Source organism: Rhinatrema bivittatum, chromosome 16, assembly GCF_901001135.1.
Source record: "Rhinatrema bivittatum chromosome 16, aRhiBiv1.1, whole genome shotgun sequence".
NCBI classification, from domain to species: Eukaryota; Metazoa; Chordata; class Amphibia; order Gymnophiona; family Rhinatrematidae; genus Rhinatrema; species Rhinatrema bivittatum.
The window spans coordinates 55,673,689-55,700,966 of record NC_042630.1 but is presented as its reverse complement, the minus strand read 5'-3'; the positions used below and the strand labels follow the sequence as shown (position 1 = coordinate 55,700,966).

Here is a 27,278-nt window from a genome sequence, read left to right as displayed (position 1 = left end):
GGTCTGGAACGGCCTCCTGCAATTGAATCGTGTTGTCTTCAGCCGGTGCCATTCTGCGCCGCCATTCTGCAAAATGGCGGCGCAAAATGGCGGCGGCCATAGACCAACACGATTCGACTGCAGGAGGTCGTTCCGGACCCCCGCTGGACTTTTGGCAAGTCTTGTGGGGGTCAGGAGGCCCCCCCAAGCTGGCCAAAAGTCCCAGGGGGTCCAGCGGGGGTCCGGGAGCGATTTCCTGCCGCGAATCGTTTTCCGTACGGAAAATGGCGCCGGCAGGAGATCGACTGCAGGAGGTCGTTCAGCGGGGTTTTAGGGGGTTTTAGTGTGCCGGTTCACGATTTTAATGATTTTCACGATACTCTAAACACCCAAACGGCGACGATACGATTCCCTCCCCCTCCCAGCCGAAATCGATCATTAAGACGATCGAGGACACGATTCACATCTCTATTTTGCAGACTTTAAGTGGACAATTCTTGAACACATTCCTGCATTCAAAAGAGGAGGAGATCACAATGCAAAACTCCATTATCGAGAAAATTTTTGGATTTTCAAATTAAAAACAGTAGAACCGGCTGGCCTTAATGACAAGATAGAAAGGTACACTATGTCATAATCTTTTTACGGCAAAAAGTTATCTTTAATTATTTTTTCACCAACTTTCGACTTCACAGTCATTTCAGATTCAGTAGCTAATCACATAATATAAACTTTCACAACGGACCTTGAATCAGACAACAAGATCACTCATCCCAATCATGCTCTCACCCTTGACACAATTACTAGGACTCACGTTATTCTCTCTTACTCTCTTCAACGCTCAATCCCTCACCAAGAAAACACACATTCTTTACGATTACCTGCTTGACTCCAACCCTGATGTTTGTGCAATCACGGAAACCTGGTTAAAAAGCACCGACACTGCACTGATAAACCAGTTACCTATTCACCTCTATGACGTCTTCTCAATTACCAGACCTAAAAAAAGAGGGGGCGGTCTGCTTCTAGCATCCAAGAAGAAACTGAATCTTAAACAACAACCTATCAAGACCTCTTTCAAAAAACTAGAACTCGGATTGTTCAAATCTAAACATATTCAAATCCTCCTTGTCTATGCCCCACCGGGATCAATAGACACTGATGCCTCACCCCTTATAGAAACCATTGCTAAATACATAAACATGGACTATCCTGCCATGATCTTGGGGGATTTTAATCTCCACGTCGACGCCTCTTCGATCTCCTCCAACTGCGAAACCTTCTTGTCCACACTCCAGGCAATGGGCTTTGAACAAATAGTCAACAAGCCCACCCATAAAGCTGGACACACACTAGACCTCATCTTCCTAACTCACACCTATCATACACTAACATTCCAGACTGCACCCCAGTCCCCTGGTCCGACCATTCACTCATATCAGCAACCCTCAAGACTCGAGGAAACCCCACTCAATCACAACCTCACTCCACTATCCTTCACAGAAGAAGATGTACATCCGATATCCCCAGTGAACATCTTTCCAAAGAACTCCCCAACCTAGACACCTCCAACCCCAACTCTGCCCTTCTATCCTGGCGTAATATCACAGAGTCTATAGCCAATAAACTCTGCCCCATAGAGTCAAAAACCATCAATTGGAGTCTAAAAAGGAAGCAACCTTGGTACTCTCCTGAACTTAAACGAATGAAGCAAAACCTCCGACACAAGGAAGACCTTTGGCGGAAATCCCCCAACTCTACTTCACTGTCCGATTACAAACTAAACATGCATCTGTACAGGATTCGTCTCCTACAAGCAAAAAAGGACTTCTACGCCAGCAGAATCTATGATATCCAGTATGACGCGAGGGCCCTGTTTTCCTATGTAGCTCAACTCACAAAACCCTCAGCTCCTACCATCCCCAACGATCAAGCTCAATCCAAAGCCAATGAACTCGCTATCTTCTTTCAGAATAAAATCGCTAACACTCTAGCGCTGCTCCCCACTAACCCTACACCTCTAGATCTCAACTACACCACCACAAACCCCCCAGAGCTACCCTAGTGTCCTTTGAGCCTACCACCTCTCTGGAGATAGAATCAACACTCAAGAAGTTGAAACCATCTAACCACCCAATGTTCCAAATCCCAACAAAACTACTGCTCCTCATTCCAGGCACCATCTCCAGATCCCTGGCCGACATCATTAATTGCTCCCTTGCCCAAGGAATATACCCGGATGACCTTAAAACAGCATCTATTAAACCCCTCTTGAAGAAACCCAACCTGGACACTAATGAGCTCTCCAATTTCCAACCCATATCCAACCTCCCGCTGCTAGCAAAACTAACCGACAAGGTGGTGAACACACAGCTTTCGGATTACCTAGAAGAACATAAAATCCTATACCCTCCCAGTATGGCTTCCGCAAATCTTCCAGTACTGAAACCCTCCTCATCTCGCTAACAGACCACATCCTTATGGGCCTAGACAAAGGGATCTCATTCCTGCTAGTTCTCTTGGACATATCTGCGGCTTTTGATACCGTGAATCATAGCATCCTCCTCAATCGTCTCGCAGACAATGGACTATCTGGATATGCCTTCCAATGGTTCAGCTCATTCCTTGATAATAGAAGTTCCAAGATCACGATCAACAATAAAGAATCTCCTAACTTCAAAACCACTCTAGGTGTTCCTCAAGGCTCCTCTCTTTCCCCCACACTCTTTGATATCTATCTACTGCCTCTCTGCCAGCTCCTCACAAACCTTAACCTAATTCACTACTTATATGCCGACGATGTTCAGATCCTGATCCCTATAAAAGAATCCCTTCCAAAGACGCTCTCCTTCTGGGAGGACTGCCTCAAGTCCATCAACCACCTACTCACCAGCCTGAACCTGGTCCTCAATGCAGCCAAAACGGAAATTCTTCACATCTCCTCCGACCATTCTACCAGCCATGATCAGACAACCTATACTCCTCAGACCACTCATGTTAGAGACTTAGGAGTCACCATAGACAATCATTTAAACCTAAAAAAATCAATCAACAATATTACAAAGGACGGTTTCTTTAAACTACAAGTTATGAAAAGACTCAACCCCTCCTCCATCTCCAGGACTTCAGAACAGTCCTCCAGTCAACCATATTTTCCAAAACCGACTACTGCAATACTCTCCTCTTAGGACTCCCGATCTCTGCCACCAGACCACTACAGATGCTCCAGAACTCAGCAGCCAGGATATTAACCAACACCAACCGGAGAACTCATATCACCCCTATACTCAGAAATTACACTGGTTACCCATTAATACAGAATTTTGCACAAGGCACTCACCATTATCCACAAATCCATACACAACCAACTTCCTCTAGACCTCAGTTCCCTCTCAAACCATACACATCTACAAGACCCATCAGAGCGGCACAACAAAGGAACCCTTCAAGTTCCCCCCAAATAAATCCACCCGCCTAACCTCCACAAGAGAAAGAGCATTCTCCACAGCTGGCCCCAGCATCTGAACAACCTGCCAACTGACCTAAGACTGGAGCCCTGCCTGATTACATTCAGAAAGAAACTCAAGACTTGGCTTTTTGTCCAAGCCTTCCCCGAAGCCTAACAGTGCAACAGTTTGCTTTCACATAGCCCACCAGACTAAATGTCAGACCTAACATTGTTCATTCATTCTTGTTCATTCTCCAGTTCTTTCTGTCCTTAATTTCCTGGCTACTCTAGCCCCCAAGTTTAATATCCCTGTTATGTGTACCTGCGCCTCGGCCTTCTTGTTATATGGTTTGTTAAGTTAACCCCAAGTTTGATGTAAACCGGCCTGATATGAAGCTTGTCATGAAGTTCGGTATAGAAAAATGTTAAATAAATAAATAATAATAATAATATACATTGAATTGTATTCAGGAGTGCCTTAAGTGTGCCCCGCTGTTTCGCGGGCTTTTTCACAAGTTAAAAGGACAGCGCATGTACCGCGCCAAGTCAGACGCGATTGCAATCCCTGCAATGACAGGAAGATTCTTCAAATTCAGCGCTGATCGTAGACATCTGGTTGGTAAGCAGTCAAGATTCTCAGTGCTCTCATATAAATCACGATCCATACGTGTGCGCCTTTAATAACAGGACTAAGGTACTGACTTTACTGGGTTTTGTCTTGTAATTATTTATGTCAATAGAAGCCGCATTCACCTGTGCAACACATATATGGTTTTCAGTATGTCCACAGAATCTGCTTCAATATAAGCTTGCTGCACCCCTGAAGAAGGAAGAGATTCCGAAACCCTGCAGTGAGGGGCGTTTCAACAGCGAGCGGCGATGAATACCAGAAAGGAACCCATCGACAGGACGTCTATTTAATAGCCCCAATCGAGGAATACGAGCGCGAACCTGAAAGGGACCTTTTCATTTGATTTCAGTTCTACGCGGCACTTGGCAACAGTTGATACCGTGCATTCTTCTCTGTCATCATTCACAAGTTAAGTACTTCACTAACTTTAATTAAGCTAAGCAAACGTCTAGCTTGACAAAAAGACGAAACATCTCAAAGCAACTGATGATTAAAACCTCTGCATACAGAAGCATTTCCGCTCTTTTAGGTTACCCGGTACATTATCCAGGAACCTAGTGCAATATGATGGTTGCTGAGTCTATACAGTAATTGTACTCCATAAGTCCATCGTACAGTGAGAAATAAGTGTATATTTGTATCTATATGTTCAGCAATTTTGTTCTTTATGATAGTTTCTACCATTTTGCCTGGCACAGACATCAAACTAACTAGTCTGTAATTTCCTAGATCACTCCTTGAACCCTTTTTAAAAATTGCATTACATTTGCAACCCTCCAGCCTTCAGCTACCATATTATAAAATGCACACACACGTTATAAAATATGATTCCTGCATGCACACGCACCCGTTTTTTAATATTGGTGTGTGCATATGCGGGCGAGTCATGACTCTCACTCACAGGAGGGGATTTTGTAATGTATGTGCGGTGATGCAATCGAGCCTTTGTCCAGTTCCATCCTAGTCCACTCTCTGCCAGTCCACTCCAACTAAGGAGTGGACTGGCAGAGAACTTTCCTATACCCCTAACTACCCTTCCTCCCTTGTCCCCTCTCCTTCCTGACCCCTAAACTAATCCTATGTATTCTGAATTGTTTTGTTTACTTACTGCTCCTATGGAGCTGAAGTAACTTCTGTGTGTCAGCCAGCTGCCGGAGCGCACTTCCCTGGGATATCATCTAATGGTGCTGTTCCGGCTGACCCCTGCCCTGCCCCCATCCCATCCAGACCCTGCCCAGCCCGCCCCTTTTGTGAACCCCAGCACTTCTGCATCTATCGGTAGATATGGGCATGGCCGAGCAGTTTTAACAATGTGCTTGGTGAGTGCTCAGCCCGGCCATGCGCGTATCTAATGATTTTTACATGCTGGGTTTTGAAAGTTTGGGCGTTGGTCTCTCTGCTCTGTCTTTGACATCTCTAAGTGCCCCTTTTACCCCTTGATCATCTAATGAACCAACTGACTCCCTTGCAGGCTTTTTATCTCAAATGTATCTGAATAAAATGTACCTGTTTTTGTTTTCACTGCAATAATTTTCTTAACTTCTCTCTCTGCCTGCTTTATCAGTGCTCTGCATCTGACTTGCCAGTGCTTATGCTGCTTCCTGTTTTTTCATTCAGATCCTTTTTCCATTTTTGAAAGATGTTCTTTTAGATATTATAGTCTCTCTGACCTTATCTTGCCAGTAGTCATTAACCTTCCTTCTACCTTTTCTAATGCCTGGAATACAACTAATGTGGGCTTCCAAAATTGTATTTTTAAACAATATCCATACCTTAGCTAAACTCTTAACCTTTGTAATTGTTCCTTTCAGTTTTTTCCTAACCATTTTCTTCATTTTTCATAGTCACCTTTTGAAACTTAAAAGCTGTCACAATAGATTTCTTTAGTTTATTAAGTCATATTTGATCGTGTTGTGATCACGAATGCCAAGTTGTTCAAACACTGTTACCTCTCCCACCAAATCCTGTGTTCCACTAAGGGCTAGGTCTAAAATTGTTTCCCCTCTTGTTGATTCTTGTACCTGTTTCTTTATGAAGCATTCATTTATTTTCTCTAGGAACTTTACCTCTCTATAATGTCCTGATGTGACATTTACCCAGTCAGTACTGGAGTAATTGAAATCAGCCATTAATACTGTGCTGACAATTAGTTTCCCTAATTTCTTTTACCATTTCATTGTCTGTAAATTCATTATGGCCAGGAAGACAGTAACACCCCCCCACCACTATTTTATTCCCCTTTTCACCTGAAATTTATCTGCATAAAGATTTAACATTATATTATGTTTCCTGTAGAACTGTTATCCTGTTTTGACTCAATGCCCTCTTTAATATATAATGTATCCCTTCCACCAATTTGACACATCTTGTCATTTCAATATAATTTGTGTCCATGGTATCACAGTGTCCCATTGGTTACTCTCCTTTCTCCAGGTCTCTGAGATGCCTGTGATATCCACTAGGGATGTGAATCGTTTTTTGATGATTTAAAATAAAGTCCGATATATTTAAATCATCAAAAATTGTTAGGGCCACGATACAATACCAATTCCCCCGATTTATCGTCAAAAAATCGTAAATCGGGGGAAGGGGGAGGGCAGGAAAACCAGCACACTAAAACCCCATAAAACCCACCCCCGGCCCTTTAAATTAAATCCCCCCCCCCCCCGAACCCCCCCCCCCCCCAAATGCTTTAAATTACCTGGGGATGCAGCGGTGGTCCGGAACGGCGGCGGTCCGGAACGGCCCCCTCAATCGAATCGTGTTGTCTTCAGCCGGCGCCATTTTGCAAAATGGCCACTGCAAAATGGCGGCAGCCATAGACCAAAACGATTCGACGCAGGAGGTCGTTCCGGACCCCCGCTGGACTTTTGGCAAGTCTTGTGGGGGTCAGGAGGCCCCCCCAAGCTGGCCAAAAGTTCCTGTGGGTCCAGCGGGGTTCCGGGAGCGATTTCCTGCTGCGAATCGTTTTCCGTACGGAAAATGGCGCCGGCAGGAGATCGACTGCAGGAGGTCGTTCAGCGGGGGTTCCGGACCGCCGCTGAATGACCTCCTGCAGTCGATCTCCTGCCGGCGCCATTTTCCGTACGGAAAACGATTCGCGGCAGGAAATCGCTCCCGGAACCCCGCTGGACCCACAGGAACTTTTGGCCAGCTTGGGGGGGCCTCCTGACCCCCACAAGACTTGCCAAAAGTCCAGCGGGGGTCCGGAACGACCTCCTGCATCAAATCGTTTTGGTCTATGCCCGCCGCCATTTTGCGGCGGCCATTTTGCAAAATGGCGCCGGCTGAAGACAACACGATTCGATTGAGGGGGCCGTTCCGGACCGCCGCCGTTCCGGACCACCGCTGCATCCCCAGGTAATTTAAAGCATTTGGGGGGAGTTCGGGAGGGTGGGGGATTTAATTTAAAGGGTCGGGGGTGGGTTTTAGGGGGTTTTAGTGTGCCGGCTCACGATTTTAACGATTTTCAAGATAGTTTACACACCCAAACGGCAACAATATGATTCCCTCCCCCTCCCAGCCGAAATCGATCGTTAAGACGATCGAGGACACGATTCACATCTCTAATATCCACCTCTTCATCCAGTTCTATGCACTCTAATTATCTCATCTTATGTTTTAGACCTCTAGAATTTGTATACAGACATTTCAAAGTATGTTTTTTGTTCGTATTAACAACCTGCTCATCAGCTGCCGGGGTTATTTGGAATCTTTCTGCACTTTACTTAAAGACACCTGGTCCATTTTGGCATTTATTACATCCTCTCTACTGGGATGTTCTATTTTTCCTGTTCTCTCATTATCCTTCACAGGCATTTTTCCTGTTCTCTTAGTATTTATTTTATTTATTTTATTTATTTTATTTAAAAACTTTTTTATACCGGCATTCGTAGGACACATCATGTCGGTTTACAAATAACTGAGAAAGGAAATTACAATGAACATGGGAGGGGGTTAACTGGAAGATATACAAAAGTACAGGAGAGGAGAGTCAACAGGCAGCGTTACAGCTATTTGCATTCGATTAGGATTAGATATGCAAAGGAACTAATATACAAAGTTAAGGGGCATGTGCACTTGAGACACTTAACATATGAAACTTATTTCATCCTTCAGAGGCATGGGCTTCTTAGTAGGGATGTGAATAATTTTTTAACGATTTAAATTATTGTCCGATAATTTTAAAATCGTCATTAATTGGTAAGGAACTCGATACAATAGGAATTCCCCCGATTTATCATGAAAAATCGTTAAATCGAGTACGGGAATTATTTGGGGGGAGGGCTGGAAAACCGGCACACCAAAACAACCCCTAACCCACCCGACCCTTTAAAACCAATCCATTACCCTCCCCCACCCTCCCGAACCCCCCCAAAATGTTAAATTACCTGGTAGTCCAGTGGGGGGGGGGGGGGGTCCCGGCGCGATCTCCCACTCTCGGGCCATCAGCGCCATTTTGGCTACCACTGATAAAAATGGCACCAATGGCCCGATAAAAAAAAAAAACCACCCCGACAATTTACAAATTACCCCTGGTTTCAAAATGGCGCCGATTGCTCCCTGTGACAAAGTGAGGGCAAAGGTGATACAGTCCAGCACCAGCACCGAGGCTATGATTGAAGGGATGGCTCCCGGACCCCCCGCTAGACCACCAGGTACATGTAAAAGGTTTTTCGGGGGGGTCGGGAGGGTGGGAGAAGCAAAGGGGTAATTTGTAAAGGGTCGGGGTGGGGTTTTTTTTTAATTGGGCCATCGGCGCCATTTTCATCAGTGGTAGCCAAAATGGCGCTGATGGCCTGAGAGCGGGAGATCGCACCGGGCCCCCTCCCCCCCACTGGACCACCAGGTAATTTAATATTTGGGGGGGGGGGGGGTTCGGGAGGGTGGGAGAGCAAAGGGGTCATTTGTAAAGGGTCGGGGTGGGGTTTTTTTTTATCTGTTCAGGCCTCACTAAAAAATTAACGATGTGAATTGGAATCGGAACCGATTCCAATTCACATCTCTAACGATCAGATTTTTTTCTCCCTCCATCCGAACCTGATCGTTAAAACGATCGGGCATACGATTCACATCTCTACTTCTTAGTATACTTCAGAGATGTGCTTCTTAGTATACTTCAGAGGCATGTGCTTCTGAATGACTGTTGGCTAATATTATCCCTAAAACTTAGATATAAAGGGATTAATTTTATGCCTTCATTTATTATGTTTCTATTAAATATATTTCCCATGTACAAGAAATTTAATTTCAAATCAAAACCAGATAATTTCAAAGAATCATGTTTTTGGAAATGTGGGGATTTTCTTATAATTTGCTGGGGAAGTTATCAACTAAATCTGGAAACTGTCTGACAGATTTAAAGTGAGTTTTCCAATTTTTTAGTATCTTCTCTGATTTTGACTACTATAGAAACCATGGATTGTACAGACATATTGATATTCCAATGTGGTTTGTTGATTCATAGAGTTCATATTTTATTTTTTTAGAAAAGGTTCACAGAACAGTTTTGAAGACCTAGGACATATTTTACTGATTTAAAAAAAAAGTCTGGTTTGTGAACCTTTTGGAAAAGTGGATGCGTGCATATTTCTTACCTGGGTAAATTTTGGACTCCATCCTATGGCACTCACATTGATGAGGAGTTGCTGACCCCGAGGAGCAAATGGATTAAATGTTCCTACTTTATTTTTCAAGACAATTCCTCTACGGAAGATCAGAAAGTTTATGATGTGAAATTGAATTTGCAGTTTCCCCTCATCATCAAAGATAATCAAATCACCAGCTGAAGTTCTGAATTGAAGATTTCTCATGTATCGGTTTATCTTAAAACAAGGAAAAATAAGAGCAATCAACCCAAGTTTTGAGTGAAATAGTTAATTATGGGTTAATTTCCAGAGGATTTAGGCATCTATATTTTAAATTAGGCTTCTAAATTATCTCCTTGGAATTCAAAGAGTGGAATGCTATTGGAGTGGAGACACGATAGGAAAAAATAGGTTCTTACCACTGATATTCAGAACAAGGCACCTAACAAGCATTTACATGTTGGTAAAATAAGTAATTGCAGTCTTAAATTTAGGAATCTTGAGTTCCATATTTAAATAGTTTGTGTAACTCAGTTCAGACCTTAGCCAGAGAAAGAGTGGGATTTGCAGTTCCTGTAGTGCAACTGCTGTTGATTTATCTGGATAAGTTTTTAGATGGATATGATTTACCCACATAGATCAGAGATGTTCCAGGGTCATTCCAGGGCGATGCTAACCTAGCCAGATAACTTAGCTGGGTAACACTGATATTCAGCATTATCTGGGGAAGTTATCTAGGTAAGTCTGGTCATGCCAAAGAGCAGTCCTAAACCTTTTGGATATCTTGAGCTTTAAAACTTGGTGTAGTCAGCAGAATTAATAACTGACGGCACTTTTTGTTTTTTTATGAGACATTAATGGTTATTTGGGCAGCTTTCTTTATTATGTAAAATAGGAGCACAATGGTGCAGTTTTCTCCTAACACAGACAATATATGAGAAGTAATCTATAAATAAGATAATTCTCTTTTTTAATAATTAAAACAGGAGAACATGAACATAAGAACATAAGAACATGCCATACTGGGTCAGACCAAGGGTCCATCAAGCCCAGCATCCTGTTTCCAACAGTGGCCAATCCAGGCCATAAGAACCTGGCAAGTACCCAAAAACTAAGTCTGAGTACTCAGTAAACACAGAACTATAAAGAAGAATTTTATTTAATCAAATTAAATGTTGCGATCCCGCCCGCGAGGAGCGCGCAGGCTCTTACCTCGTGCGGCCAGTCGGGCCGCTGACGCTGCTGCCATCGCGTCTGTCTCTCCGTGGCCTCCAGGCTCCCCTCCAGCCGCCTTCTGCAGCGGGGCTGACCCGCCGCGAGCTCTCCCTCGCGGTCAGGATCCCCACTGCTGCTTCTGGCTCTCCCCGGCGTGCTCTGCCACGCCCGGGATCCTTGGCCAGCAGGGAGGGCGTCCCTGCTGGTGCCCGTGCTGCAGTCCGGGCCACCGGGAGCTCTCCCATGCGGCTGGGTCACTACCACCGCTCCGGTGTTCCCCGACGCTCTGCAGGCTCCCCGGGGTCCTTAGTCCCTGCCGGTGCTTGCTTCAGCCCAGGTCCTCGCCCGGCAGAGGGCAGTCCCCTGCCGGTGCCTGCAGCCAGCTTACCTCAATTCTGCCATCCTGCTTCAGGCTTCGCGGCTGGGAGCCACTAAGCCGCCTGCCTGGCTTCCTTGGATTCTCCACGTGGCCGGGAGGACGCCACCAGCTTCCAGCTTGCCTCTCCAGCTTCCTAGGGCGCAGGCGCACGACTCTCTACTCCTCTTCTAGGGCCAGCCAGGTGTGGCCCTCTGCTGACCCCTCCCTGGGCGTTATCATCAGCCCTACTAAAGGGCTCAGCTTTCAGTCTAACTTTGCCTTCGCAAGGAGTTGGTCACTCCTGGGATCCTACCATCCTTGCTCCAGGAGTTGTCCATGTTCCAGCCTTCTGCAAGGTCCAGTGTTGCTTGTTCTCTGTCGGAGCTCCTCGTCCTGTCCTGATGTCTACCTGCTGTTCCAGTCCTGATGTCTGCTTGATGTACCAGCCCTGATGTTTGCCTGTTCATGTTCCTGCCCTTGGCCTGTCTTCCAATCCAGTACCCGTATTCCAGTTCTGATGATGCTTCCCTTGCCTTTAGCTGCCAGTGTGCAGCAAACCCCGCTTTAGGCTGCCGGTGTGCAGCAACCCTTGCATTGGCTGCCGGTGTGCAGCATCCCTGCTATAGGCTGCCTGGAGTGCAGCAACCTGCTTCTACCCTGTTCCTGAAGCTCCTGAAAGCTAGCACCTCGTTCCTGTGTCTTCAAGATGTCCTGGTGCCTCACGGCAAGCCATGTCGTGGTCCGTGACCAGCCCCATGGGCGGGCTGAGTAGGGCGCTTTGTGATGCAAGCCATGCACCTCGTTCCTGTGAGAAAGCCTTACCCTGTTCCTGAATCTCCTGAAAACTAGCACCTCGTTCCTGTGTCTTCAAGATGTCCTGGTGCCTCGCGACAAGCCATGTCGTGGTCCATGACCAGCCCCATGGGTGGGCTGAGTAGGGCGCTTCGTGATGCAAGCCATGCACCTCACTCCTGAGTTTGTGAGAAAGCCTTATCCTGTTCCTGAACTCTCTGAAAGCCTGGTATCCTGGGGCAACCCCTGTTGTGGTCCGTGACAAGCCCCACGGGCGGGCTGTGTAGGGCGCTCCATGTTGCCAGTCTCGTACCTCGCCCTTGAGTCTCCTGTATGCATCACACCTCGTTCCGGACTCCTCGTCTCTTCTTCCTGTAACTCTTGCCTGAGTCTACGTCTGCACTTCCAGTACCTCATGCCTGAGTCTATGTCTGCACTTCCAGTACCTCTTGCCTGAGTCTACGTCTGCACTTCCAGTATCCATGCCTGAGTCTACGTCTGCACTTCCAGTACCTCATGCCTGAGTCTACTTCTGCACTTCCAGTATCCGTGCCTGAGTCTACGTCTGCACTTCCAGTACCTCGTGCCTGAGTCTACTTCTGCACTTCCAGTATCCGTGCCTGAGTCTACGTCTGCACTTCCAGTACCTCGTGCCTGAGTCTATGTCTGCACTTCCAGTATCCATGCCTGAGTCTACGTCTGCACTTCCTGTACCTCGTGCCTGAGTCTCGTCTGCTTCCATGTTCCAGTCTTCGCTGCCCTGGCCTCCATCCGGCCTGCCGCTTCGTGCCGTACCCTGCGGCAGGTCCGAAAGGGCTGGGAACGGTCGGAGGACTGTTCACAAGACCAACATAGCATTGTTGGGTCTTCCGAAGCGTGCGGGTCCGGAGGAGGGCCTGTCTTCCAGTCTTCACTCCAGCTTGCTTCCGTCCGGCCCATGCTCGGGCATGCCACGCCTCCCGCGGCACCTCTTCAGACCTCTCTGGCGTCGAGCCACGGCCCAAGGGCACACACATCTCCCAGGAGTGGGATCGCTCTCCTAGCGCTCCCCAACATCAAAAACAATTTTAACATATAGAATGTGTAATTGGTCATTCTTGTCTAAGTACATTGCATCAGCCATATTCCTGTTTATGCTCTGTAACATTCATTTAATCCAGGTTGGATACTTATAGATTAGCTGATGTTTGCATTTGGATAAATACATTGTTCCCATGAATTCATGTGATCCCAGATAGGTATGCACAGGGCAGAAGTTCAGCCTTTCTTTCTATTCAGACCTCTCCTGGAGTATTGAGTTCAGTGATGAAGGCAGCATCTCTTAATAGAAATAGACAAAAAGGGACAGTAAGGAGAAGGGTTGCCAAAAACCTCATTAGACTTAAGTACCAAAATATTTATACCTAAGAGAAGAGGAATGGGAAGGAGAGGAAGTGATTTGATAGAGTTATTAGGCATGTACAGAGATAATATTTTTGTTTCATTTCATAGGTCACATCCATTTTGTTTATATGTTTTTCTTTTCCCATTAAAGGCAAAAGGGGAAGCAATGCAGCCTATTCTGAGTGATGTGTATAGTGTAAGAATCTGTAAACGGGCATAAGTCTACGAGTAGTGGCAGCAGCTCTCCAAGGAACCACCAGAGGAGCAGAGCAACCTCAAGCATGTCAAGAGCACCAAAGGCTTAAAAAACCAGAGGCACGAGAGGGGTAAAAGGGTAAAACGAGTGGCATAAACATCCTGAGACATCATGAAGGGGGGAAGGAGCAGAAAAGGTAGCAGGAAAACAAAAGAAATAAATCTTAACAGTGGTACAAGGGCTCACTACCCCCCAGTGTGACAGATCGTGAAGCTCATGAGCTCCACTGACTTACTGGCACTTCAGCTTTTGCAAGGTTTGGCCTTACAAGTCCAGCAGTTACCACTTAAGTGCAAACCTTATCTCAGCACATGGATACCCTTCCATCACAGAATTCATCTGTTTAGCCTCCAGTTCCAGTTCCGGCTCCTCCGGTGCCACAACCTCTCTTTGAAGCAGCATTTATTCACCATGCACCTCCTCCCAGCTATGACCAGAGTCCAAAGGCCTGTAGGGGATTCTTGAATCAGTGCTAGATAGTTTTTGAATTGCATGCTGCCAGTTTTCCTTCAGACTGGGCTAAAGCGGCATATTTTATCTCACTCCTCATTGGTCTGGCCTTGGCTTGGGCTTTCCTGCTTTAGGAATGCAATAACTCCTTGCTTAACAATTTAACTGATTTCATGGCACATTTCCAGAGAATGTTTGAGGAACTAGGCTGCTCCTCTGCTGCGATTGACCTTATTCCTCTCTGCCAGGGCTCACAGACTATGGGCCAGTATGCTATTCAGTTCCAGAACCTGGCAGCGGAACTTCACTGGAACGATGAAAGCCTGACAACCGTGTTTTGGCAAGGTTTAGTACACAAATCAAGGATGAACTTACTGGTCAAGAGATTCTTATGTCTCTGGATGTGTTGATTACCATCTGCACCCAAACTGACATCTGCTTCCAGGAGAGATCTCATGTGCGAGGCCAAGCCCATGTGGCACTGTGGTTGGCATCTAGGCTCCAGCTTCTGCTAGTGACTCCAATCAAAAAAGTTAATCCTTCGGTTTTTCAGAATAAATCCAAGCAAATGGGCCATTCCTACCTGATGGAGGATGAGAGACATTGACAATGGCTTAAAAACCTTTGCCTCTATTGTACTGCTTCTGGGCATCATATCAGTGTTTGCCCCCTAAGGCCGTAAAACATCCATTGCCTAGGAATGGTGGGGAGGCATCTCTAGGTCCCTCAACTAATGATCCCTTTTGTGGATAACCATTCTGGTCTACCTCCAGACTGTTATCCAGAAGCTTCTGACTGACTCTGGTGTAGCAGGCAAATTCATTGACGAGACTCTGGTCCATTGTATTGCCAGTCCTGTGGACCAACTCCTTTGTGTGAGCCTAATCTCCTTGTTTTTATGGAGAGCTGCTGCCCGAGAGTATCATGACTGACCCAATCCATGACCCTCAAGGTTGGTCTCCTATATCATGAATGAATCTCAATTTATATCCTAAGGGGCTCTGTAAACCCCCTAGTCATGGGTTTACCCTGGCTCCAGTGAGATGGTCCTACTGTGAACAGGTCTAAAGGGGACATCAAATCGTGGAACCCATACTGCCTAAAGCATTGCCTCAATCCAGTCACCCCTTCTATTGTCATTGCAGAGTCGGATCTCGCAATGCAACTTGGTCTCCCTTGGGCCTATGTGGACTTTCACAATGTATTCAGAAAAAACCAAGCCAATATCCTGCTCCTTATCAACTGTATGACTGCCTTATTGTCCTCTAGCCAGAAAAAGTACAGCCTTTAATAGGGCAAACCCTCTGTCGGTACTAGAGACCTAGTCAATGACTGAGTAGATTAAAGAAAACAAGGATTGAGGTTTTGACCATCACTTTTTGTCACCTGCAGGAACATTTTTTTTCTTTGCGCCAAAAAGGATGGATCTTTGAGGCCCTGCATTGACTAAAGCAGCCTAAATTATTTCGCTGTAAAGAACAAGTATCCATTACCCCTTATTTCTGAACTCTTTGATTGTCTCCAGGATACCAAGATCTAGGGATGTGAATCGTTTTAGGACGATTAAAATTATCGTCCGATAATTTTAATATCGTCTTAAACCGTTATGGAACACAATACAATACAGATTCTAACGATTTATCGTTATAAATCGTTAGAATCGTGAGCCGGCACACTAAAACCCCCTAAAACCCACCCCCGACCCTTTAAATTAAATCCCCCACCCTCCCGAACCCCCCCCAAATAACTTAAATAACCTGCGGGTCCAGCGGCGGTCCGGAACGGCAGCGGTCCGGAACGGGCTCCTGCTCCTGCATCTTGTCGTCTTCAGCCGGCGCCATTTTCCAAAATGGCGCCGAAAAATGGCGGCGGCCATAGACGAAAAAGATTGGACGGCAGGAGGTCCTTCCGGACCCCCGCTGGACTTTTGGCAAGTCTCGTGGGGGTCAGGAGGCCCCCCACAAGCTGGCCAAAGTTTCCTGGAGGTCCAGCGGGGGTCAGGGAGCGATTTCCCGCCGCGAATCGTTTTCGTACGGAAATGGCGCCGGCCAGCGCCATTTTCCGTACGAAAACGATTCGCGGCGGGAAATCGCTCCCTGACCCCCGCTGGACCTCCAGGAACTTTTGGCCAGCTTGTGGGGGGCCTCCTGACCCCCACGAGACTTGCCAAAAGTCCAGCGGGGGTCCGGAAGGACCTCCTGCCGTCCAATCTTTTTCGTCTATGGCCGCCGCCATTTTTCGGTGCCATTTTGGAAAATGGCGCCGGCTGAAGACGACAAGATGCAGGAGCAGGAGCCCGTTCCGGACCGCTGCCGTTCCGGACCGCCGCTGGACCCACAGGTTATTTAAGTTATTTGGGGGGGGTTCGGGAGGGTGGGGGATTTAATTTAAAGGGTCGGGGGTGGGTTTTAGGGGGTTTTAGTGTGCCGGTTTTTCGATTTTTCGATTTTTAACGATTTTTAACGATTTTTCACGATATTTTACCCCCCCAAACGGCAACAATACGATTCCCTCCCCCTCCCAGCCGAAATCGATCGTTAAGACGATCGAGGACACGATTCACATCCCTACCAAGATCTATATTAAACTGGATCTTCAAGAAACCTACAATCTCATCATAATCAGATATGGGACTGCATTTAATACATGCGATGGACAGGAGAAATATCTCTTTATGCCATTTTGAATTAGTCAACACTCCTGCCATATTTCAAAACTTCATAAATTATATCTTCAGAGACCTCTTGCAAAAATGCATTCTGATATACCTGAATAATATTCTAATATTTTCCTGGAGTCTCGCACAACATCATTCCTAAGTGAGAATGGTTCTCCAATAGCGCCATGAAAAAAAGACTATATGCTAAGCTGGAGAAATACTCCTTTCAGTTGTCTGAACTATCCTTTTTGGGTTATATTACCTCTGCTCAAGGTATGAAGATGGACCCTACCAAACTAGTGGCCATCAGAGAATGGCCCCTCAAGTGGACTCAAGGCCTTACAATGCTTCTTAGAATTTATGAACTATTACAACCTATTTATTCCTCATTATTCTTCGCTCACGGTGCCGCCGACAGCTATTAAACACAAAAGGGCCACCCTGAAATATTGACCTAAAGACACCATTTGAGACTTTGAAAGACTTAAAGAGGCCTTCAAGTCCACATCAGTCCTCTAGCATCCCAACCCAGACAAACTCTTTTATTTGAGGTGGACACCTTCTCCATTGAGAAAGGGGTGCTTTATCCCCAGAGAGCTGCAGCTTACCTTAAAAGAATAGCAACATCTCTTGCAAGGAGTCAAACATCTCTTCACTGTTATGATGGATCACAAGAAACTTCTTTATCTCCAAGAAGCCAAGAGGCTCAAGCCACGATAGGCTGGATGCTCATTATTTTTCAATAGATTTAATTTCCACATAGTCTTCTGTCCTCCTGAGAAGAATATCAGAGTGGATGCAGTATCACACTTATTTAATACCTTTAATACTACCACTGAGCCAAAATTCATTTTAGATTCGACTAAGATTCTTGCAGAGACCTTCTTCATCATTCTGATTTGCAAGATAGTGATAACCACACACATCAGAGAAAGGTTCTTCAAATGAGATCATTACTTCAGGATAGGCAGACATCAGGGATTCTGGAAACCGCAGATTTGATTACACATCAATATGGGTGGCCCTGGATGGCTCAAGATGTATGGGCATTCTAATAAGCAAAGGTCAAGTAGAAAAAAGGATTGCTGAAGAGATAAATAATGCAAAGTGCTGGGGATGCTATCGAGTGGTTCCAAAGAAAGACATATTCATGGTGGCTCTGTGTCCCCCAGCATTTGCTGTCAATTTGGAAAACAATAATCTTCACGAGACACTGCTGCACTCCCCATTAACTGTTATAAGTTAATGGGGAGTGAGGACAGAAGACTATGTGGAAAATTAAATCTATGAAAAAAAAAACAAAAAAAAAAAACTAAAAGACCTGGCTCTTCCGACAGGCATACCCAGATTAATTTGCTTCCCTCTACCTTCATCCCTTCAACCTTTATCACCAATCCTCTCATAGGCGACACCTAAGTTGTATAGTTTATAGTCTCTTGTAACTACATTGTATATAGTCCCTTGTAATTAACCTATCTGCTACCGTTCAAAGTTGATGCTTCAATACTTACTGCACTATGTATTTACTCTCTCCCCCTTCCCTGCCCTGTTAATTTTATTTTCAGTCTTTTAGTTACAATGTAAACCGGTATGATGTTTGCATACTAATACCGGTATATAAAAGTTTTAAATAAATAAATAAGTTCATCCAGTGCTCCTCTACATTTTCTTCACTCCTACATAACCAGCTTTACTATTCATTCATTGGGCTTCTGTCCCTCCTGACCCAGCCCATCTGGTGAAACATGGTGCATGTCGAGGGACCAAAAATCTGTTCGCTTCAAGCAACTGTGAATAAACGATGCATATGTCAAAATTAATTTTTTGTTAAGTCTCTTCGATTGAGTCCTGTAACACAAGGTTCCATGAATGTAACCAGCGTTATACTATCTACTACTGTAGTCTATACCTGCTACTGTATACCACTCATCGTCTCCATTTCTTATTAGTATTAGCGGATGATACCAAGATATGCAACAGAGTGGACATTACTGAAGGAGTAGAGAAAATGAAAAGTGATTTAAAAAAACTTGATGAGTGGTTGTAGATTTGGTGGCTAGGATTCAATGCCAAGAAGTGCAGAGTCATGCATCTGGGATGTGGTAATACAAAAGAGCTGTATGGATTCGGAGAGAGGCTGATGTGCACAAACCAAGAGTGGGATCTTGGGATGATAGTGTCCGGCAATCTGAGTATGGTGAAGCAATGAGACAAGTCAATAGCTAAAGCAAGAAGAATGCTGGGCTGCAAAGAGAAAGGAACAACCAGTAAGAAAATGGAAGTGGTGCTGCTTTTGTGCAGGTCCTTATTGAGGCCTCACCTGGAATATTGTGTTCAGTTCTGGAGCTCTTATTTCAAAAGCGATAAAGACAGGATAGAGGCTGTTCAGAGAAGGGCTACCAAAATAGTGTAGGGTCACTATCAGAAAGCCCTTTAGTGAAACTGAAAGATCTGAATATGTACACCCTGGAAAAGAGGAGGTGTAGGAGTGATATGAAACAGACCTTCAGGTACCTGGAAGGTTTTAATGATGTATAGACATCAAACTTTTTCCATTGGAAAGAAATCAATAGAACTAGGAGTCACAAAAAGAAACTCTAGGGATGACATCTCAGAACCAATGTTAGAAAATGTTTCTTCACTGAGAGGGTAGTGGATGCCTGAAATTCCCTTCCGGAGGAAGTGATGAAAACCAAAACAGTGAAAGAATTCAAAAGGGCACGGGATAAAAATGTGGATCCTAAGTCTATAGGATGAAAATGAAAGAAAGAGTGCCATGGGGGTAACTTACTGATGTGGCGATTACTACCCTAAACCAATACGCTTGATACTCAAACATTGCTCTCTGTTTCAAAGGCAAGGCATAAAGGGTAATTAGATTCAAACAGCAAGTGAGGGCCCTGACTTTTATGGTCTTGAAAAACTGAATAACTGAAAACAAAGCTTCAGTCTGCTTTGAGCTTCAAGAAGACAGCACAACTACAGATTCTTGGGGAGAGCTAAGCAACAAAAAAGTTTTAATTTATCCTTATTTGAGAGGGCTTCTTGCTTATATTTTTTCACCCCTTTAAACTAGGACTCCTGTCACTATAAACAAGACTTTTCGATAATTCTTGCTGTTTTACAATATTACTTTCCTTTTTACCCCGTCCACCTATCTGACAGACCCTGTTCAAAATACTACCAGATACTGCATCAAGTTTTTTTTTCTCCACCCGACTCAGATACTACTAAATGTTATTCTATTAAATGTTAAGCTGTTAAATATTAATCTACTAAATATTAATCTGTTAAATGTTAATCTGTTAAATGTTAAACTGTTAAATGTTAAATATCTACTAGCAAATGTATTTAATTGTTGTTCATGTAAACCGGGGTGAAGGCACCTAGCCATACCTCTGTATAGAAAAACCTTTAATTAAATAAATAAATAAATAAATAAATAAATAAATAAATAAATATTTTTCTGTGTTTGGTGTAGAGATTCTTTATATTCTCCTAGATATTGATATTGCTGCATTATATTGCTGTGTATTTGTTTAAGCAAAAAAATAAATAAATAAGGGAGCAGACTCTTCAGCTTTGGGTGGGTGAGTCATAGTGCATTGCAGGGGGCAATCAAGTTTTAGGTGTGCTTTGAACTTCAAGGAGACAGCCATAACTACATATTCTAGGAAAAAGCTAAGGAAAAGGCTTAACATAGCTAGACAATCTGGGGGAGGGTCTGTTAAAAATCAACAGCAGATACAGTGTCCAGTGAACACCCCAGGCCAAGTGTTAACTGTTAAACTCCCACCCACCCCAGGAATTATGCCTGAAAACATAATTGGTAACAAGATAATTTGGAAATTTGGTCATTCCTCAGGTGTTATTCATCAAATAAATTTACCAAAATGAGGACTATCCAATAGAGATGTGTATCGTGTGATCGATCGTCTTAACGATCGATTTCGGCTGGGGGGGGGGGAGGGAATCGAATCATTGCGGTTTTGTTTTTGTAAATATCGTGTAAATCGTAAATCGGGGAGGGCGGGAAAACCAGCACACTAAAACATCCCTAAAACCCACCCCGACCCTTTAAAATAAATCCCACACCCTCCCGAACTCCCCCCAAATGTCTTAAATTACCTGGGGTCCAGTGGGGGGGTCCCGTTGTGATCTTCCACTCTCTGGCTACGGGTGCGTTGATAGAAAATGGCGCCGGAACTACCTTTGCCCTGTCATATGACAGGGCAAAGGTAGAGCCGGCGCCATTTTGGTTCCTATCCCCGACGTCACGAGCATAGGAGATCGCTCCCAGACCCCCACTGGACCCCCAGGGACTTTTGGCCAGCTTGGGGGGCCTCCTGACCCCCACAAGACTTCCCAAAAGTCCAGCGGGGGGTCCGGGAACTACCTCCTGCACTCGAATCGTGTTGGCGTACAGCCGGTGCCATTTTGCAAAATGACAGGGCAAAGGTAGCGCCGGCGCCATTTCTATCAACGCACCCGTGGCCCGAGAGTGGAAGATCACAATGGGACCCCCCCACTGGACCCCAGGTAATTTAAGACATTTTGGGGGGGTTCGGGAGGGTGGGGGATTTATTTTAAAGGTTCAGGGTGGGTTTTAGGGATGTTTTAATGTGCCGGTTTTCCCGCCCTCCCCCTTCCCCTCCCCCTTCCCCTGATTTACGATTTTTGACGATAAATCGGGGGAATTCCTATTAAATATCGCCTCTAACGATTTTTGATGATTTAAAATATATCGGACGATTCACATCCCTACTATCCAATGTAACTATTGTGGAGCCTTTATTTTGAGGGACATCATCTGGAAACTTAGGACTTGCCCCATTTGTTCAGAACTCTCTTCCTTGAAAAAGGAGCTCTCTGAAGTTAAAGCTGAATTAGCTGCAATAAAGAAAGTTTCACCTACTTTACAGTATTTAAGAATTAATTCCCCATTACCACAGGAAAAACAAAAGTCAAGGAGAAAGGGGTTTCCAGTGGGCTCAGGTAGAACAAGATCTGTGACTCACAGACACCCATTCTTCACAACTGTGCAGCCAACATGTCTACCCCCACATTCACATAGGGCATTAATGAACCCAAAAAACAACAGGATTACAGTAGGCTTTGGTAGATTAAGACCTGTGATACGGAGACACACACTGTCAAGAGACACCAGTACAAAATGCCTTCTCTGTATTAGATAATGAAGAAGCTCATGCAAAAGAGATTGAAGAGGTATCTGAAAAGAAAGAAGAAACCCAATACATACAGAAATTCCATAATACAATCAATAACCAAAGGAAAAACCTCATTGTGCTGGGTGACTGTCATCAGAGGCACTAATTTGGGAACTCTTTTCAAGGGAAACACTGCAGTTGAAAGCCTTCCAGGATCATCGGCCAGCAAAAATGCTATTCAGATAGCAATCAAAGAAGAAAGCAAAGACTCTAAAGTTGATATTATCATCCATTTTGGAACCAACGACCTCGCTAGAAACAGAATCCAAGCGGTACAGAGAGATTTCCAGTCTCAAGCGAAGCAGATTAGTCACATGGCAACAACCATTTCCTTTTCAGAAGTGTTACTTGTTCATGGAAAGAGGCAGGAGAGGCTAAGCCATATTGATAACTTCAATGTATGGCTCAAATCCTGGTGTAAGGAACAAAGTTTTGGATATATTGGGAGCAGGGGCAATGTATGGTACAGTAAAAATCTCTTTGTCAAAGATGGCTTACATTTGTCTGTCAGGAAAAAAGAGCCTATAAGTTCCCAATCAGTAATCAAAATCATAGAAAAAGGGAAACCTAAACAATAATAAAGGATATCACTACTAATTCCAAAAACAAAAGCCAGAAAAATCTATCTTTAGGCAAAAAATAATTTTTTGTTTTTTATAACCTCATCAGCAAGCCTGACAAAGTCCCTCAACAGCTGATGAGGTCTTCCGGTCTAATCAATCATTTGTGGTTTTAAAGATGATTGTTAAACCTAAAGATGTCAAACACTGAGTTAGAAACAGAACCAAGAATGCTGGAGAAGCTGTGCTTCTCTTCCCTTCAATCTGTCTGCAAATAATAACCCTGCCTGACTTCACTGCTACATCAGCTAGAGACAGATCACTGTCACTGCTTCAGTCTCCACCCCATTCCTGCCCTTCCCCCAGTGAACACAGGAAGGGCCAGTGACTCTGACAATAGCAAAAAAGATCAGAAAATCCCTTTTCCAGTGCCAAAGCTTACTTTTTATAAAACATTTTTAAACTCTCAAAGAGCATCTGAATAGGCATCCTTCTCTGCTAAATGAAACAAAGCAAATGGATTTTCTTGGAACAGGTTCAGTCTTCACAGTAGGACTAAGTCACGGTTACTTGATGCAGATGGAAGCTATTGGTAAGACTGATTACAAAATGCTTCATCATGATTTGCCCTCCTACCATTTTTACTGCCTCAGCTCTGACACGGCTGCTATGCCACACAGGCAAGAATTGGTTGCTATTGTTTTATTTTTTATTTATTTCAAAATATGTGTTACCAACCCCTCCAACAAATTTCAGAGTAGGATACAAAACACCTTAGAAATAAGTGTTATATTAACAACAAACAAAATATACATTCATGTTGTCTCTTATAGTGCAAACTATCCAAGAATATCAGATGGAACTAGAGAAATAAACTAACAAAGAACAGCAAAAGCTTCGTTAATCAGGTTAGATTTCAGAAGTTTCTTAAAGCTTTTTGAGTCCCTGGTGAGCCTGAGAACTTGTTGGAAGTGACTTGCATAACTTGGGACGGAAGATGGAACATGAGCTTTCATTTGCTAAACATAGGCAGACTGAATTAGGAGAAGGGACGTCTAACAAGAACTGATTGGAGGAACAAAGAGAGTGACCAGGAGTGGGTACTCACAGAATAGAGTCGATCCATGGGGAAGAAACTTTATAAAGTAAATAATGGATTGTGACTTCTGTTTAGTATCAAAGCCTCTATTATACTGGCAACCAATGCAAGGATCTGAGAACCAAAGAATTGTGATCACAGACAGGGTTCCAGTGAGTAAGCAAGAAGCAGAGATTGAATGATTTGAAGTGGACAAAATCTGTTCTGTGGAAGACCAACATAGAATAAATTACAGTAGTCTAGGTTAGGAAGAATCAATGCTGAAGCCCAGTGCAAAAATTGGGGAGAAAAAGGTTCTAAAAAGGTTTTAAGTGATGCAGGATTTTATAATGAAAGAATTCCTGATAACAAGTTTAATTTGGGACCATAGATAGCCTGGGATCAAGAATGACACTTTGGGATAGAGGAATAGAGATCTCAACTAAATGGAGATGGAGAAGAGAATGTTGTAGGTTGTCCTGGAATAATTACAGCCCTACACTTGAATGAGCAATAGGTATGAGTGGGTAACATAAACAAGTGAGATAATTTTTTGTTTAAATTCTTAGGCACCCCTTCATTCATTTTGGGGGGAGCATGAATGAAACAAACATGGACTCATTTGTTGCATTTTACACTTTGTTTTAAACACATCCCTAAGAGATATTCAAATGCTTCATAAATATAAAAAAATGTACAGAAAGAAATATTTTTCAGTGGAAAGGAATTGTTGTGTCGTGGATCCTTGAGCCAGCTAAGAGACGTTGAAGAGCCACTGGGGGAGGCCCACAGCAAAGTCCGTAGCCAGGAGGCAGACCAAGACCAGGAGACCAACTGGAGCTTCAACACTTGAAGTCCGAGGTCTACCTGGGTGGAGCCCTTGGGGATCCTTGCCACTTGGACTTAGGTGTGGTCTACTGGTGAAGCAATGAACAAGTGAGATCTGGGATGAGGCAGGCGGAGTGTAGCAGAACTGGGAGTAGTCCAGTGGTCATGGTGGGCCGCAGCAGTGCAAGATGAGGATATGAACCAGTAGTCGAGGCAGGCGGCAGACAAGCAGGAAACAGAGGCAAGCCAAGGATCAGGACGGGCAGCAGACAAGAGATATCAAAAGACAAGCTGAAGTCAGGAACCAGGAAGACAAGGACCGGAGTGGAGGAGGAACAGGAACACCGAGGCAGGGACAAGCAGGACCAGGATCAGGAACACGATGTCAGGAATGAGCAGGATCAGGAACAAAAGCAGCAACTAGCACACCAGACCTGTTGCTAAGGCAAAGAGTAAGGTTAGAATGAGCCTATATATAGGCCTGAGTGGATGACATCACTTGGGGGGAAGGGCCGATGTTTTGCGCCATGGCCCCTTTAAATTCTGGTCTCTGGCGCACGCGCGTGCCTAGAGGGCAGAGTCAGTGGTAGCACTCGGCGGCGTCTCACTCATGTGGAGAACGCCGTAGGAAGGCCCTGTTGTGGCCCAGCCCAGGAAAGCAAAGTCACCGGCGAACTCACGGCATAGCGGGTAACGGAAGGGGAGCCTGGTCGCGGATATCCACGGCCAGGTTTCACAACAGGAATTCTAGATGAAGACGCCATGATATGGGTGACTGAAAAATGGGAAGGAACAATCCATGGCTCTCTGAAGAGAGGAAAGGGAAATTTCAATTTACGTTGTAACAAAGTAACATAGTAATGAAAGCAGAAAAGGACCAAAGGGTCCATCCAGTCCTCCAAGCAAGCATCTTATGGTTAGAACATAAGAAATTGCCATGCTGGGTCAGACCAAGGGTCCATCAAGCCCAGCATCCTGTTTCCAACAGAAGCCAAAACCAGGCCACAAGAACCTGGCAATTACCCAAACACTAAGAAGATCCCATGCTATAATATTAATAGCCATTAATGGACTTCTCCTCCAAGAACTTATCCAAACCTTTTTTGAACCCAGCTACACTAACTGCACTAACCACATCCTCTGGCAACAAATTCCAGAGCTTTATTGTGCGTTGAGTGAAAAAGAATTTTCTCCGATTAGTCTTAAATGTGCTACTTGCTAACTTCATGGAATGCCCCCTAGTCCTTCTATTATTCGAAAGTGAAAATAATCGAGTCACATCTACTCGTTCAAGACCTCTCATGATCTTAAAGACCTCAATCATATCCCCCCTCAGCCGTCTCTTCTCCAAGCTGAACAGTCCTAATCTCTTCAGCCTTTCTTCATAGGGAAGCTGTTCCATCCCCTTTATCATTTTAGTTGCCCTTCTCTGTACCTTCTCCATCGCAACTATATCTTTTTTGAGATGCGGCGACCAGAATTGTACACAGTATTCAAGGTGTGGTCTCACAATGGAGCGATATAGAGGCATTATGACATTTTCCGTTCTATTAACCATTCCCTTCCCAATAATTCCTAACATTCTATTTGCTTTTTTGACTGCTACAGCTCACTGAGCTGACGATTTTAAAGTATTATCCACTATGACGCCTAGATCTTTTTCCTGGGTGGTAGCTCCTAATATGGAACATAACATTGTGTAACTACAGCAACGGTTATTTTTCCCTATTTGCAACACCTTGCACTTGTCCACATTAAATTTCATCTGCCATTTGGATGCCCAATCTTCAAGTCTTGCAAGGTCCTCCTGCAATGTATCACAGTCTGCTTGTGATTTAACTACTCTGAATAATTTTGGTAATATCTACCACGCCTTGTAGGTTACCTCCAGTTTATCTTAAGGGTAAGTCCATGCAGTTACCCCCAATTTTTAAGACAAGGATAATAATATTTACAATAAAAAAACAAGCAATTGTCAAACGCAAACTCAAAACATGGCTCTTCACTAAGGCATACTCATAGTGTTCATCACCAAAGTATACTCATAGTGCTTCTCAACACTATCCTTGTTGCTGACTGTATTCTCTCCCCTCCCCCTTAACCTTTTTTCTCCTTTCTCCTCCTCCCAGCCTAACCACAGTCCCATTTAATTCTCCTCCCCTCCTATTTCCTCCTCCCTCAATGCACCACTTTCCCACATTCCTACCCCAGATAGATCCTTCAGTTCTAAACTTATGGTCTTGCATATAATGTCTATTTCTCACAGTCACAATTATCTTGTAAATCCATCCATTATGTCATTATTTATTAGAGATGTGAATCGGAACCGGAATCTTATTGGTTCCTGTTCCGATCCAAATCTTAAAATTTTTATCGCCCAGCCCGATTTGAGTTCTGATTATCGGCTGCGCCCAATCTGATAATCAAAAAACCCTCCCCTACCCTCACGAACCCCCAAGAAAGGTTTTAAAATTACCTGGTGGTCCAGCGGGTGCGCGGGGAGTGATCTCCCGCTCTCGGGCCATCGGCTGCGTTAATAAAAATGGCACCGATGGCCCTTTGCCCTTACCATATGACAGGGCAAAGGTAGCGCCAGCGCCATTTTGAATATTGGCAATATGGCCTGAGTGCAGGAGATCGCTCCCGGACCCCCGCTGGACACCCAGGGACTTTTTGCCAGCTTGGGGGGGCCTCCTGATCCCCACAAGACTTGCCAAAAGTCCAGCGGGGGTCCGGAAGCGACCTCCTGCACTCGGGCCGTATTGCCAGTATTCAAAATGGCGCCGGCACTACCTTTGCCCTGTCACATGGTAAGGGCAAAGGGC

The 27,278-nt window shown here is 44.6% G+C and overlaps 1 protein-coding gene across 2 annotated transcripts in view; it reads right to left on the bottom strand.

Moving 5' to 3' along the window:
• LOC115078705 (vomeronasal type-2 receptor 26-like) overlaps positions 1-27,278 on the bottom strand; it is a 163,133-nt gene that overhangs the window by 9,387 nt on the left and 126,468 nt on the right. The window contains exon 3 of one of the 2 annotated variants that reach the window (XM_029581681.1): positions 9,656-9,883. The exons of the other annotated variant lie outside the window; for it this stretch is intronic. Within the exon in view, the coding sequence (XP_029437541.1) occupies positions 9,656-9,883 (228 nt within the window). The remainder of the gene's footprint in view (positions 1-9,655; positions 9,884-27,278) is intronic. 2 annotated transcript variants of the gene reach the window in all.